A 14,408-nucleotide genomic window follows, 5' to 3' on the forward strand; every position below is an offset into this window, starting at 1 on the left:
GGTAAATTTTCCATTGGTATTATTAGTATATCTTTTAGACAAATAGGACTTTCCAAAGCCTACCAGCAAATTGACTAGGAAATGGTGACAGCACCTCATAGATATGTCTGCGGCATTCAGTGAATTTCCCAAGATCTGCAGACCTAAAAAGTCCATCTGGACTGTAAACAATGTGTTATTGGTAGTCCAGTAACCGTAGTTCCATTGGGAACCTGTGAGAATTTTTCACTCCTTTGTATTTGCACAAATCTGTTAGGGGCCTGATACTAATGTTGACGGTTTACACTGTTTGAGAAGACTGTTCAGGTTCAAAAAGTCAGCATCTGTGCATTTAAATAGTTTCTTCTGCTCCTAACTTTTACCTTGCTTAGTCCTATCTGTCCAGGAATTTTGAGAATTTGTAGTGAAACCCAGTGTTCAACACTACGATATCCAGCTACAGATACATTAGTGCAGTCTGATTTAAAAAAAAAAAAAAAAAAAAAAGTCCACCCCTTACTTTTGGCCTCCCAAATCAAAGTTGAAGTTACAAGTAACAGGTATTCTTTCTCTGTATAGGGCTTTTTTACCTTATAGGAAAATATATTCCAGCTACAAATACCCTTAAATTTTTCCCACGGTTCTTGGCTGCTCCTGTAGATGACAACAATTTGACACAAAATTTCTAGAAACCTGAATAGCTTCTGGTAGTGTATCTAACATGGCTTATTTAGAAAACAAGAGCGGGGGACACAATATGAAAACTTAAGTTTTTGTTGATTTTTTCTCTGAAACACCGTATGACCACATTGCCAATGTGGGTTACTTGTAAGAAACCGAAGGTCTAGAACTAAAATATAGACTTTCCAGTCTAAAATTGTAATATTTCAGGGAAAAATATTGATAAATGTGCTTCATGCTCTGAAGCACAAAGGCCAGGGTCACTATAACTGTACTGGTGCACTGTCTTCACTAACCACAAAGGCATATGCCTCAGCTCGGTGTAGGAGGCAGATGAAGGAGTCCAGTTAGAAAGGAGAAAGAGAGGATGAAGCACTCAATCTCTAGCTCCCGTGAGTCCACATATAATTTCCAGAATCTCTTTTCTTCTTTTTGCTTTTCCAAAGACCTCAAATTAATTTGCAGGTTAAAAAATCCCCACCAGCCAACCATTTTTTCTGATGAGCTATATTAGAGAATTATGAATACCTCAGGTGAATTTCAAAGGTGGATTTGATCAACTCTTTTCTTCCATGTTTCTGTTTTATTAATCCATGATGTTCCTTAGTTATGTAAAAATCGACCCTCTAACTGTTGACTGTTTTCCACCACAGGTGAGAAATGTCTGCCTGATCTTCCATACGATGCCACCACCAATTATGAGAAGGAGAATGAGATAATGCAGACTCACGTGATAGACCAGGCCATTAATAATGCCATCAGTTACCTGGGGGCAGAGTCCTTGCGACCCCTGGTCCAGACACCACCAGGTGGTTCTGAGGTGGTGCCTGTCATTAGCCCCATGTATCAGCTCCACAAATCTCTTGGGGACAGTCAGGCTCGCTCCAACCACACAGCTCAGGACAGCGCAGTGGAAAACTTGTTGCTGCTTTCCAAAGCCAAATCTGTCTCCTCCGAAAGAGATGCCTCTCCCAGCAACAGCTGCCAAGACTCAACAGATACAGAGAGTAATAACGACGAACGCAGTGGTTTAATCTACCTGACAAACCACATAGGACCTCATGCTAGAAATGGCATCTCTATAAAAGAAGAAAACAGGCAATATGATGTCCTGAGGGCAGGTACTGACAATTCCCAGGATGCTTTCAAAGTGATCAGCAGCAATGGGGAGCAAGTGAAAGTTTACAAGTGCGAACACTGTCGAGTCCTTTTCTTGGATCATGTGATGTATACGATCCATATGGGCTGCCATGGGTTCCGTGATCCTTTTGAATGCAACATGTGTGGCTACCACAGCCAGGACAGGTACGAATTCTCTTCTCACATAACTCGAGGGGAGCACCGTTTCCACATGAGTTAAAGCTCCTTGGGCACAGACCCCTCTGCAACAGCTGCTGTTACTGGAGCTGCATGAGCCACGACAGCAAGAAAGCACAAGTCAGCTGGACAGTAAAAGTAACAAGAGAACCAAAAGTTCAGTTATCTTCTCCCACAAGAAAAGATTTTTCATTTTAGTAGCATGCATTGCAACTCGTTTTCTAAAATGAGTACTGAAGTTTTTACCGAAAATGTTTGATCACCAAAAACCTTTAGTAATGTAAGTAGGAGATTTTATAGTCACGTAAGTGAAAGCCCTTCCCTTAACTGATGCTTCTTGTAAACCTCCTTTGTCAAAACTGTTAACCATGCGCAGGATGCACCACACGGACAAGGATGCAACAGGGAGACGTGGTAAAGCTTTCTCTCAGCTCCCTGAACACAGGGCTCTTACACCAGATGTATTTGGTTTTGACCTCCTGGTATTACTTGACTCTTTTTGGAAGATTAAACACAACTAGAGATGGAGGGGCCCATATCAGATAAATTCACAGACAACTGGGGTGGGACGAGACCCCCAGCCAGAGGGTGCTGAGTTGCTTTGGCGGTAAGACTGTTTCCCACCTGCAAGGGTGATGCTGGCATCGACATCACAGCATGAGCTGTTTGTGTCACCAGGCAGGTGAGCAGGCATGCAAAAGACAGGAGAAACACCCTTGCAATATACTCTGTGAAAGACCAATTTGATTTAATATGTAGAAGAAGGATATTGTTTGTTCTTCTTTGAATAAATGTTTCCTCTCCCTACCCAATAAAATACCACTTTTACTTAAGCAAACCCTCCTCTCTCTCTGCATAACCAAGTTACAATGTATTTAATTTTTCTTTATTTTTCTTGAAAGTTTTGGCTTCTTAGAAAAGTATGATGTGCAGTCGATAAAAACTCTAGTTAGAAATACATGTGGGGAAGGTAAGTCTCCTTATGCACGTTTTTCATCTATTTAAACTACGTGTTTATATATAAACCAATGTCCCTCTCACACATGAAAAAAAAAAATCCTATTTTGCCTGCACAGAAGATGCTGTCTTGTAGATTTTTTTGTCTCTACTCATAAGTGTTTAAAACAATTATTTTTAAAGCACTGAGCTGAATTTAGCCTAGCAGTCAAAATTTGTAGCCTCTTTCTGTTTTCCTGACCCTTTCTGTTTCATGAGACACCAAGCCCCACAAAGGTGCTGAGAACCCTAACTTCCTGTACAACAAATCATTTCACCATGTGTTTTAAGTTACTTTTACTTCAGTGGCATTAACCTTAAGGTTAAAGAAAAATGGTGTTTTGCTCCATGAAGACCAGAGACTTTTGCAGAGTGCAGTGAAGTCCACCAAGAGCTTTCTCCATTGTGGGTTCTGCTGCAGATATAACTTCATTAGAGTAAAACCTTGTATAACAAATAGATTTTAACCCCAAACAAAGCCAATATAAAATAATAATAATAAAAATAAAAATACACACCAAAAAAAAAAAAACAAAACCACCACTTTCTTTTAAAGCTTATACTTCCTCTTCCAATTAGTTCATTCCTCTCCCTAAACACCCTCGTACTTCAAGATTAGGAAAAAAAATACATTTTTGCAACTGTCATCAGTGCTGCAATACTTCCTGGGGAGCATTCATAAAAATAACCCATCTTATTAACAATGCGTTATTACTTCCAATCTGCATAATAAATAGATATTCTGCAATAAACAGTCACATAACCAGCAAGACTAGCAGTCTTGTCATGCAGTTACATGTTCTCTATTCACAAGTGCATGCAAGCCCATAGATTTATTATAAAGGAGAATCTGTTGAACCATGAATGCTTGTTCCTAGGCCAGTTTGGCCTGATATGAGCAGCTATACTTGACAGGCATGTCCTGTATGTACATACTATTATAGGCACACAGGGTTCCTTCTTCTGCTTTCACTTTTGCAGGTGTAAGTTGGGAACAACAACACTGAAGTTAGAGGCGCGATAATGATGAAATAATTAGCTACAAATATATGCTTTTACTATCTCATGTTTTAGCCTTTCATGTCAGCTGCAAGACACTGGGAATGACACATGGACACAGAGTTGGTTTTACATTGAAGTGCACGTGTGGTCAGTAGCTCTGTCACCAGATGTGAATGTTGTGTGAATGGCCACAGAGCCCACATACCCACACAGTGAAATCAAGTGACTAGTACATGTTGGGCAGGCTGGTACATGCAGGATGGCAAATGACCCCTCTAAAAATGAGGAGTGTAAGCTACAGGCCCAAAGGTGATCCCTTCTACTCCCATAGTATAACTCGGTGACCTTAGGAGATGCTATCGCCTGTCCTCTCCAGCCTGAGACTGGCAGGGGGTGCGCACAAGAATCATTGGCCACTTTCATTGGCCCAGCTGTGGTTTATTCATCAATGCCTGTGACACATTCAGCATTGAGAAGACCATACCTGGCAACAAGATATTAACAAGTATTTCGTGTAGGAATGACCTGAAGAAGACCTTAAAGGAGGGAGCTTATGGCGATGAATATTTTTGTTTTTTTAATTAAGTTGAAATGAGTTCATTTTTTGTGTAGCTGGCAGGGATATGTTCAGCTCTTCTTACCCCATGCCATAACTTTTTTTTAACTCTTCATTTTAAGACACCCTAAACTATAAAGGGGAGCAGGGACAGAAGCTTACTCAGGTGCTTTTGTTCCTTTGCTTTTATGAAAATTCAGCATAAATAAAGCCATGTTCATTAACTGTATAAAAAAGCATAGCTCCAGTGGAGTTTAAGTCTACCTTGAACTTTGCTTTTAAATGCCATTTCTGTTCAGTGGGCAGGTTCATTGCCTCAGCAACATCTCTGTGCACACACGCAGGTATGAGTTTTGACATCACATTTCGTCTCAACATGCACATGCCCTATCTGTGGTTTAGTGTGTCGTTCATATTTTATATACATAAGTGTATATCTGTCTCTAAAATGATTCATATGATATGATGAAGCACTGTCGATGACAGTGGGTCTGTTTCAGATCTGGAGTTTTCTTCTTTGTACTATAACAGAATATATTGATGTTGTATATTAAACAGTGCAGTAGTGTAAGTATATTAAGACACAGTGTATCAGAGGGCATAGTCAGGACAGGAGCAAACAGTTCCTGTTCACAAAGGGTATTTTTTTAGGTTTGCTTTTTTTTTGTATTTTTTTTTCTTTTTGCACAAGATTATGTTCAATTTGCTTAGAAAAAGTGTTCAATAATTGTATTTATAAAAATATGCAATGATGGCATGAAAATAGGATGGTTTATGTGTGTACATCAAAATGGCTTTAAGTATGCATTTGTTTTTAAAAAGTGAAAAAGAACTGCTTTTAGGCCCTTCCACAGACACTGCCTTTTGTAATAGAAAAGTTGTATTTACATGTTTCTTTTTATGGTATCTTGATTTTCTTTGAAAACTTTGTATTTGCAAAAGGAAGCAAATTTCATAAAAATTTGAAATGTTGTTAAATTATGGCTGCAAAGTAAGATGTATCTTTTAAGACAAGAGAACATGGTAAAAGACCCAAACGAAACCCTAGAACATTTCTGTCACTGTCCTAGTGGGTGAAGAAGCTGTTTGGTACAGCTGGAGGCCCTCTGTGCATGGCGGGGTGGTGACTGTGTGTGTGTGAGAGGACAATGCCTGGTGAGATGCAGATAGACAGCTCTGTGGGCAGTTCAGTATCATGCATGGCCTCAAACTCTGCTGCTACACCTACAACCCGCATCATGGCGAGTTCGTCCTTGACTCTGGCCAAAAAAAGTCATGTTGTGTCAGTCACCCTCCACTCACCAGCTCTGTGAAGCAGCCTTGCTAAGCCAGCTCCAGCTGAAGATCAAGCCCTAAATTGGCCATCTCCTATACAGAGCAACCCTGGCCACAAAACTCACACAGCTCTTGCGAGCAGCTGACTTGGAGAAGGTTTCTTCCTTTTTCAGGCCTCTCCTCTCACCCTCCCTCCCACCAGCCAGCCAAAGTCATTACAGCACACAATTACTTCTGCATGTGGAGTCATGGTAATTCAAAATAAAACACAGAAATTATTTCTACTACTTGCCATAACAAAGGCGATTTCTCTGCAGGTGTCCCAGTTTTCTTCAGATCCCAGCACAGTAAATTTCACATCACATATTTAATGCAAACAAGCATAATTGTTTGTTTAGAAAAAGCACCATTTGTAAAATTTCAGAAATCTTTCCATTTGTTAAACTGTATTATTATGAACAAAATGAGAATAATAATAATAATTAAAAACAAACAAACAAACAAACAAACAAACAAAAAACAAACCCAAAACACTAGCAGTATTGCAATAAATTCTTTTACAGGTTCCCAAAAGCTAAATTTTCAAGTTACTGTGATACAGTTTCATCATAAACTACAGCTATTTTTCTATAAGAAGAAACCCTTTAATGCCCTAATTCTTTCATTCACCATCATAGCTAGTTCTCAGTAAATGAAATGCACTACAGATTTCTCTTTCAGCAGATGACTCTTCTGCAAGGTGAATATTGTCTGTTAAATAATAATATTTTTTTTAAATTGACTAAACACAATATTCTCAATCAATGTTATTAAATGTATGACTGAAGTAGAGACATCAATGTATTTAAATGCAAGTTTGTGTCCCTAAAATTCTCTTCTGGATATCTATTACATTTATTTCTTAAGATCACCATATTTACATTTCTTCCTAAAATTATATCAGAAATTGTGGTAGGTGCCAAGATACAAATTGTTATGCAGACACAAACATAGGAGTACCAGGGATGAGTACTTTCAGCCTCAAGTCCCCAAACAGGCTTCCCAGCCCATACAGAAACATCTAAGCACCAAAACAGTATTGAGATTGTGCTCAGCAACCAATGTTTTCTACTCAGTTTTTGAAATCAAGAAACAGACTAAAATACACAAGATTGTTTTAGTAGATATCAAAATGAGAACTTGGAGCCAGGTCTGGGGCGTGCAGATTCTGATAATGTAACAATTTCCTTTTTTTTTTCTTTCCAGAGGTGGGGAGGAATCACTCAACATTTTATTTGGGGAAAAGGGGTTAGAAATGCTCCTGACATTACCAGGATATTGCACTGGTTTTGTCAGCTTGTGAGACGGTCAAAAATAAAGGAGAAGCTTTCACTGAAAGCTTCAAGCTGTAGCGACAATTTTAAGGCTGAAAATGTTGCAAATGGAGAAAAAAAATGTTTGATTGCTGAAAATAAAAACAACTGTTCCTGACTGACTGCCTCATGGGTCAGAGCTCCAGGGCATCCTTCCCTGCTAGGGGCCACCCAGGTTTTATCCACCATCATGAAGCATGGTCAGCTTCTTGTCTGGAAGAAATATGGTGTATGCGAACAAATTCTGAACCAAATGCATCATGAAAGACAAAAAATCATCAGACGTTGCCTATGAAAGGCAACAGAAGCCTTTATCTTAATAGGAGAGCCATTATCCCAGTTTCTGAGTTTTAATTTTTGATGCATCTTTTCTTTGTCTATGCAGACTTTGAATTTTCAGGACTGCTGAACATGCATTTTTTCTTCAGGTCACTGGCAGCAGCAGACATGAAGCACTTCTGATATTTTGCCACAATAGCCAGAAGATGGATATTCAGAAAACAGGAGGGCCAACAATTTGCCGAGTTTCACTGAAAATGGGATAGGCAGGAGTGAGAAAACCAACAGCAGGCTTCAGACAGCAGGAGTTCATCTCATTTAAACAAAAAGAAGACAGAGCAAGCATGGCTGAAACCCCACTCTTGTTAACTGAATAGATCTTTGTTAACTGCAGCAAGACTTTTTCTGCATTTAGCACTACAACTTTTTTATTTTTCAATATAAGGTAAGGTCTCACTCCCTTGAAGCCTGCCCTAGGACATGGAAGAATTCCTGGTTTTATCTGTCCCAACCACACATATGAAACATGTGAGTGATAGAGCAGCTGCTGCTGTTGCTGTCACTGCTGGTGGCTGCAAATCACACAAACCAACGCCTTCCTGTCCCTTGGGAGAGAAGTGAAGGTTCTGGTTTATAAGCAGTTAGAGAAGAAAAAAAAAAAAAAAAGAGAAAGAAGAAAAAAAATCTACACCTTGCAGCAGACAGTGAGCCTGGGGTGACAGGGTGAGGAAGTTAATCAGCACCAAGCAGGCTGTTCGGGATGAGGCCAAACAGATGGCTCGTCTCTGAAACGGCAAAACGGGAAGCAGATGTGGCCACCGCTTCTCCCCATGCATAACTGGGAACCAGCCGGTTGGTGAGGAAATTTGCATAACAAGGATAATTTGGTATCAAAACTGTCCCTAGAAGTGACCTGAATGGATCTGGGCACAGTTGACAGTTTTCACTTCTTCTTTCCCACTCCGTGTTCAACCAGATTAAATTTTAATTTTGAACATACTCTTTGCCTGAGGTTGCTCTTCTAGAGAAACCTGTGATGCAGGTCAGGATGAAGCTGCGGGTCCCCGCTGAAGATTTGGGGGCCAAAACTCTGATCCCTGTTCAGTCAGTTGAAATTTTAGTGACTAATTTCAACTCCATAAACTTCACGTCATCCTATGAACAACCAGCTAAATCAAGTCTGAGATAATAACCTGTATTTGCATACACCAAAATTCGTAGAGCCTGGATACAAGTACACTACCAGCCTGGGCTAATGTCCTTTGTAAGCTCCTTACTATCCAGAGCAGAGGCGAGTGCCCTGGAGGAGCTCAGCACCCCTGTGGGGCTGAGGAGCCTCCGACAGCAAAGCCTCACCACCCCACCGCAGCCTTTGTGCCTGCCAGCACTGAGCAAAAATACTCCACAAAAAAAACTGGGAAGATAACATGAATATTGAGGGGGCAGTTTAACATGTAGATATGATGTACTACAAGTAAAGGCCAGGTTTCTTTTTTTTCTATTCCTCCCTATTTTGTTTCAAAGGGCAGAGTAACATCTGTTTGATTACAGCTTTTACTTTATAGTGTTCCCACTGCATTGGCAAGGACTAAATATACTGCAGCCTTAATGCATTGTATAAATTAAAAGAGAGATCTAAAGGGCTCTTAACATTAAGAGATGTTCAAATCTGGATTCGAACACTCTGGTTTTGTCTCACTGATAGATGTGCTGTACAAAAAATTACCTTTATCATCTTAGGGAGAATCCCATGAATAGCCATTGGAGAGAATATAAGCTCACTCTTCATTGTGTTGGAGAAAAATAAGACGGAGTAAATATTTACCAAAACCATACTTTTGGGCACTGACAAAAGCATTGTCATATGAATTTTGGTACTTTTTTTTTGCACAGCACAACTTATCTCCCTACCTCAGAAGCCTGACTCTAAAACATTCACAAACTCTTTATTTTTGCATTGCATCCAGTCACTCAGTTCTAGACTAATAATATATATAGTATTTTATTTGCATAGTCTAGCAAATGCACATGGGAAATGCATTCAACACACACACACACATATGTATGCTGGGGTTTTTTTGACTCATTAAATATTGGTACAAATCAGAACGATTACTTCTGCTTTGGAAACATCTGTCTTGCTGTCCCTTTGTAACTGCAAGCTGGCTGAGATAAATCAGTTTTATAAGGTCTAACACTGATATTACAATAGCACCCAACAGGAGAATTTCTACTGCGGTAACGAGTGTAAACCTGAATAAGTCAAAATAATCAAGCTGCTGAAGACCACACAGCACTAACAGACCCTTGCAGTTCATGCACATACAGCATGCAGCTTCTCCCAAAGTCACAACTACATTGCATTTAACTGTGCTTTAAGCAAAGACTGGATTCTGGTCAGAGACTGGATTCTGGCCAGCAGGAAGAGTCAAAATACGTAAGAAAAAAAAGCTAGTGTGATTTTAGGAAGACAATGAAATCTATGTATTAGCAGACTAAGAAGTCTAAAATTAAGTATTTTCAACAGAATTCCAAAGCCCAAACCAGAAGAAGGAGACTACAGACATCCGCCTGAGTTTTGTTAAATAGTTCTTGATAGCTGAATCCTAATTTGGTCATCGAAGGTAGGGGCAAATGTACCAGAAGTGATGTGAAGACCAAAAGGCAAATGAAGGGTGGGATAAGACTGGGTGGAAAAATTAACACAGCAAGTTCAGCAATGAAAAAATTACTCTCTACCATAAGGGTTATTACCACCGAAATAAGAAAAGCCCAAATCAGTACATTTTAGGAAAAAAAAAAAAATTCTACCATTCCTAATATTTGCACGCTTTTTCTTATTATTATTTATTTATTTATTGTACCATGGAAGAATTGCCCTCTTCTCTTGATTAGCCTTGAATTGAAGTAAAACTTTTTTATTTGGATTCTAGCAATTTCTTCCCCTGCCAAATCCAGATAACCAATGCAGGTGTTCTCACTCTACATGCATACTTCCATTTTTCAATACCTGACAAAGCAGAGAATGACATAGTGTAAATCCTTTTTAACAATTACTTCCATGTTGTTGATGTGGAAAAAACAAACAAACAAACAAACAAACAAACTTTCCTTCTCTTAATAACCCAGTCTGGAGAATAATATCACAGTTCTGGAGAGTATCTATTTTTGTTTCCTATACAGAAAATGTGTAGCTCTGTTGACTGGGGCCAGGGTAAGATTACAGCAAGCAGAAATTACTATGACACCAAAAGGAGTATTGACTAATCCTGTTATATTTGAATTTATTCTATAGTTTCCAAAATCCAATACACAATTTCTGAAAAGCTGGTAAACAGCAGCACTACTGTGAAACTATTACATCCTTTCCCCTTCCCTGAAAGGGACACTGTAGCACAAAACCTCTAAATTCTTTATGCAAGATCATGCAATGAGTTTTTCTCAAAATCAGAATTGGTAGTCAGGTCTTCCAACAGTTGCTTATTCTCCAGCCCCAGACTAGGGTTCCATTTCAGTAGGCAATAAAGAATTCGTATTTGCAGACCCTTCCACTAACTCCTAAGGGCTGTAAAAATGTTACAGGTCTAAGAATTCAGGCTTTAGATTATATCAAAGTGTGTGTACTAAATGTGTATACACTATATGTGTGTCTCGTTCAAAATACTCCATAGTTTATATTTTTAACCAACAGTTGCCAGCTTTCCTTCCATTTATTTGTTACTGAAAACATCCTATGTTACCTAAATTTACAGAATATTTTGACCACACATATAAAGATACATAATCCTTTCCATGATCAGTTGCTGGAGTTAGACAGCTTTTGCCTTGCAAATCTCTTTAAAAAATGCAAAGGTAAAACAGAAGAAGATACTGGTAGAGGGGTCCTCTGATGTACAGCACTGTGGGCCCTCTGTTTACCTATGGACACATAATGAGCTGCTCAGATAACAGTTTTATGGGTTTTATGGTAGTCAACCGATTTCACAAATTTGGATGCTTTTCCAAGCCTTAAGAACACAATGCAAAATCACTCTGTTTACTCTCCCAACCATCTCAGGAAAAACTAAGCAGACAAACATCAAATGAACAGAGCAATAGCCATGTGAAAAGATTATGCTCCAAAGAAAAAGAATTCTATGATGGTCTTAGTTAGCAAGCTAATTTACAGAAAAAAAAAAAACAGAAGGCTCATGGGAAACTTTGCACAAATACCAACGTGCAAAATAGAAACTTCAGATAAGCTGTGGAAAGAGGGCGGGATTTCCAGAAAATAGGGAAGGACTTGTTACACCCTCCTTGTCAAATTTTGCAGGATCACCACAGCTTCTCTGGAGAAACAGTACGTGCAGAGGGGAAAGCTAAAAGCTTTCCTTTTGGTTCTGCTTCTCCTATATAAACTGCTTGCCTAATTTCCTTTGTAATTAGAGAAATATTCAACTCAAAACCCCATCCTTTCCATATCTTACTGTGCTGTGTACTTTTGCTGCTTCACCTCTGGCCACTTCCATAGTTTTATATTATGACTATTGTAATTATATCAAACCCTTACTTTTTCTCAGACCATGGGCTACACTAATACTAAGCGAGGTAAAGTCGCTGGGGCGGTGAGGAGAGGCAGGATGGTGCCACTCAGCAGCTCTCAGCAGAGCCTCTCCGAAAGGCCTCCACTGTTCCACACCGCGCCAAGACGGGAAGTTACACAGCCCGTCTTTCTCAGTGTTTTCTGAGGTCACCCCTGGTGCTTTTTCTCCGTAAAAGTAGAACGCATGCTTTGTCACAGGTAGGCTAGCAGGGCCTTCCTTTCTAAGTTCTCCCATCACAACTGCCTCCTGACAGCATGTCAGTCAAAGCCCTTCCCCAGAGTATGCACGCCCGGCACCCTCAGCCTGGGACACATCCAGCTGGAGCCCGCCAGCTCCTGGAGTGTCGGAGTTGCAGCAAGGGCACAGGATATGCGGGAGGAAAGCAGGCAGGACCCCAGCCCTGGCCCCCAGCCATCAGACAACCGCCACAGGGACATTCACAAGGTTTCCTCATGAAGGAGGTATGTACCCCCACCCCACAGTGCATCTTGGCCAGTTTGCTAGTGTATAGTTAGAAAAGAAGCACCTAAAAGAAACAAACGCACAGAAGTCTGGCGGCAGAGGAGAGGAGAAACTAAACTTGCACAATATAAAAAAAATTGGGGGAGAGGGTGCAGTAAAATACAAAAAACTATTTTTTTTTTCCCCCCACAAAATTACTCTTTGCTCATTCTTGGCTTCTTTAGATTAAGCCTTCCTCTGAATCAAAAGAATGAAGGTATATGTAAAAACACTGGCTTTTGCAGTTAGCTTTCTAAAAAAACTTTATTGCAGGGATAAGAAAAAAGAATAGGAATGGTACAAATGCCATATACAATTGGCATACAAAAAAGTGGGCCTGGAAACAGGTCCTGCAAATATGTATATTTCAGAGAAGGGATTTAGAAATTATTTTTAAGGGTAGCCTTGTATTAATTTCAATTTTAGTGCCGTATGAGAAAAAAATAAAATAGGGATTTTGGATTGACATATAGAAGTCTTGAAAAACTACATAATATGTTCCTGGATCCCACAGAGGACTTTAGCCGGTTTCAGACACAAGTATTAAATACAGGATCCAGGAGTGCACCTCTCCCTGCCTGATAGACAGGACAGCTATGTTACATGGCACTAGCAGAAGACTCTTCCAGCAGTCACCCCTCGCAAGATTTCAGTAGCAGCATGTTCAGACCCTTAGGACAGAACAAGAGAGATGTTATCTCCATTTCCTGTCTCTTCCCTCAAGTACATCAGCCTTTAAAGCAAATGTTCTCTTTGAAGGAGGGAATTGCAGCAGCACAGGGCTTTCCCTCAGAACATCCATGCTGCTGCTCTGCCCTGTCACTTTTCCAGGGATTTGCCAGCCGGTGCTACCATGTTGAAGACCTAATCTGTAGTGCGATAATTTGTTGGTTCAACAAATGGCATGGCTGAAACAAGCTGCCTCACTCAAAGAGTGTATGCTTCCTGTTGTTGGCAGAAAGCGAGACTTCGTGCTGTTCCCCCTTGTTTCCTTTAAAAACAGTGCCAGGAACTGATGTAAATTGGCTGCAAAGCATCTGACCCACAAAGCAGGGAAGTGTGAAACTGTAGGATTTAGGAATACAGAGCAATATTTGCCACCTGTATCTAAATACATGGGTTTGTAATATACTTGGTCACTGATCATGGATGGCATTGGTGATTTTCACATGAAATGTCCTCAAAGGGCTGAAGGCTTCAGCACTCCGGAGAATCCTTCTCCAGAGAAATTAGCTCAGTGGTTTCTTCAGTCACAAAAACTGTCTACAAGACTGACTGACCACAGCAGGGCATGTCGTATGCTGCACAGACAACTCAGTCAAGGAGATTGAGGATTCATTTCAACAAAAATGCAATGTATTGGGATTTTTCACCTCTTTTCCCAGCCCCAGTGTAATATTACAGCCTGAAACACGAGGTAGAATTAATCTTTAAAAACCCTGTATTTGTTAAGTAGGGAGTTCTAGAGATGCCAGGCTGATTTTCACCCAACATATCAACAATAATCCTTACTAAAATGCCAGTAACAAGTCAGTAATACTGGATGATTTTAGGTAACAAAACAGGAAAACGTAACTTTGACTACCCTAGGGCTTTCTTTCAGAACTTGTGTGGACTTCTTCGGGAAAAGATCTCCATCTGGTGGCAGGCTATAAAAAAGAGCAAGTTAATACTACATAAGTGTTAACCTTCCCTTGAAAAGACTGCTCCTACCAGAAATGGAGTGGATTGGTTGCAGGTATTTTTTTTTCTCCATAATTTTCTAAACTTTATACAGGCTAGACTAAGCAAGGCACCTTTTAATCTTGTTCAGCCTGTCCTAAATGCACATTTAGCAAAAGCATTTGAGCTTATTTGGCTGATATATCCCATCACATAATTTTTCCT

At 39.9% G+C, this 14,408-nt stretch overlaps 1 protein-coding gene across 1 annotated transcript; it reads left to right on the plus strand.

Annotated features, from left to right (window-relative positions):
* Positions 1-1,313: 1,313 nt before the first annotated feature.
* On the plus strand, positions 1,314-2,444 carry IKZF1 (IKAROS family zinc finger 1 (Ikaros); the record flags this gene model as incomplete). Its single annotated transcript, XM_008936397.1, has 1 exon — positions 1,314-2,444. A coding segment is annotated over one exon (707 nt), but the record flags the coding sequence as incomplete, so codon positions are not given.
* Positions 2,445-14,408: the final 11,964 nt, after the last annotated feature.

This window comes from Merops nubicus, unplaced genomic scaffold (assembly GCF_000691845.1).
Source record: "Merops nubicus isolate BGI_N331 unplaced genomic scaffold, ASM69184v1 scaffold48952, whole genome shotgun sequence".
Classification (NCBI taxonomy): domain Eukaryota; kingdom Metazoa; phylum Chordata; class Aves; order Coraciiformes; family Meropidae; genus Merops; species Merops nubicus.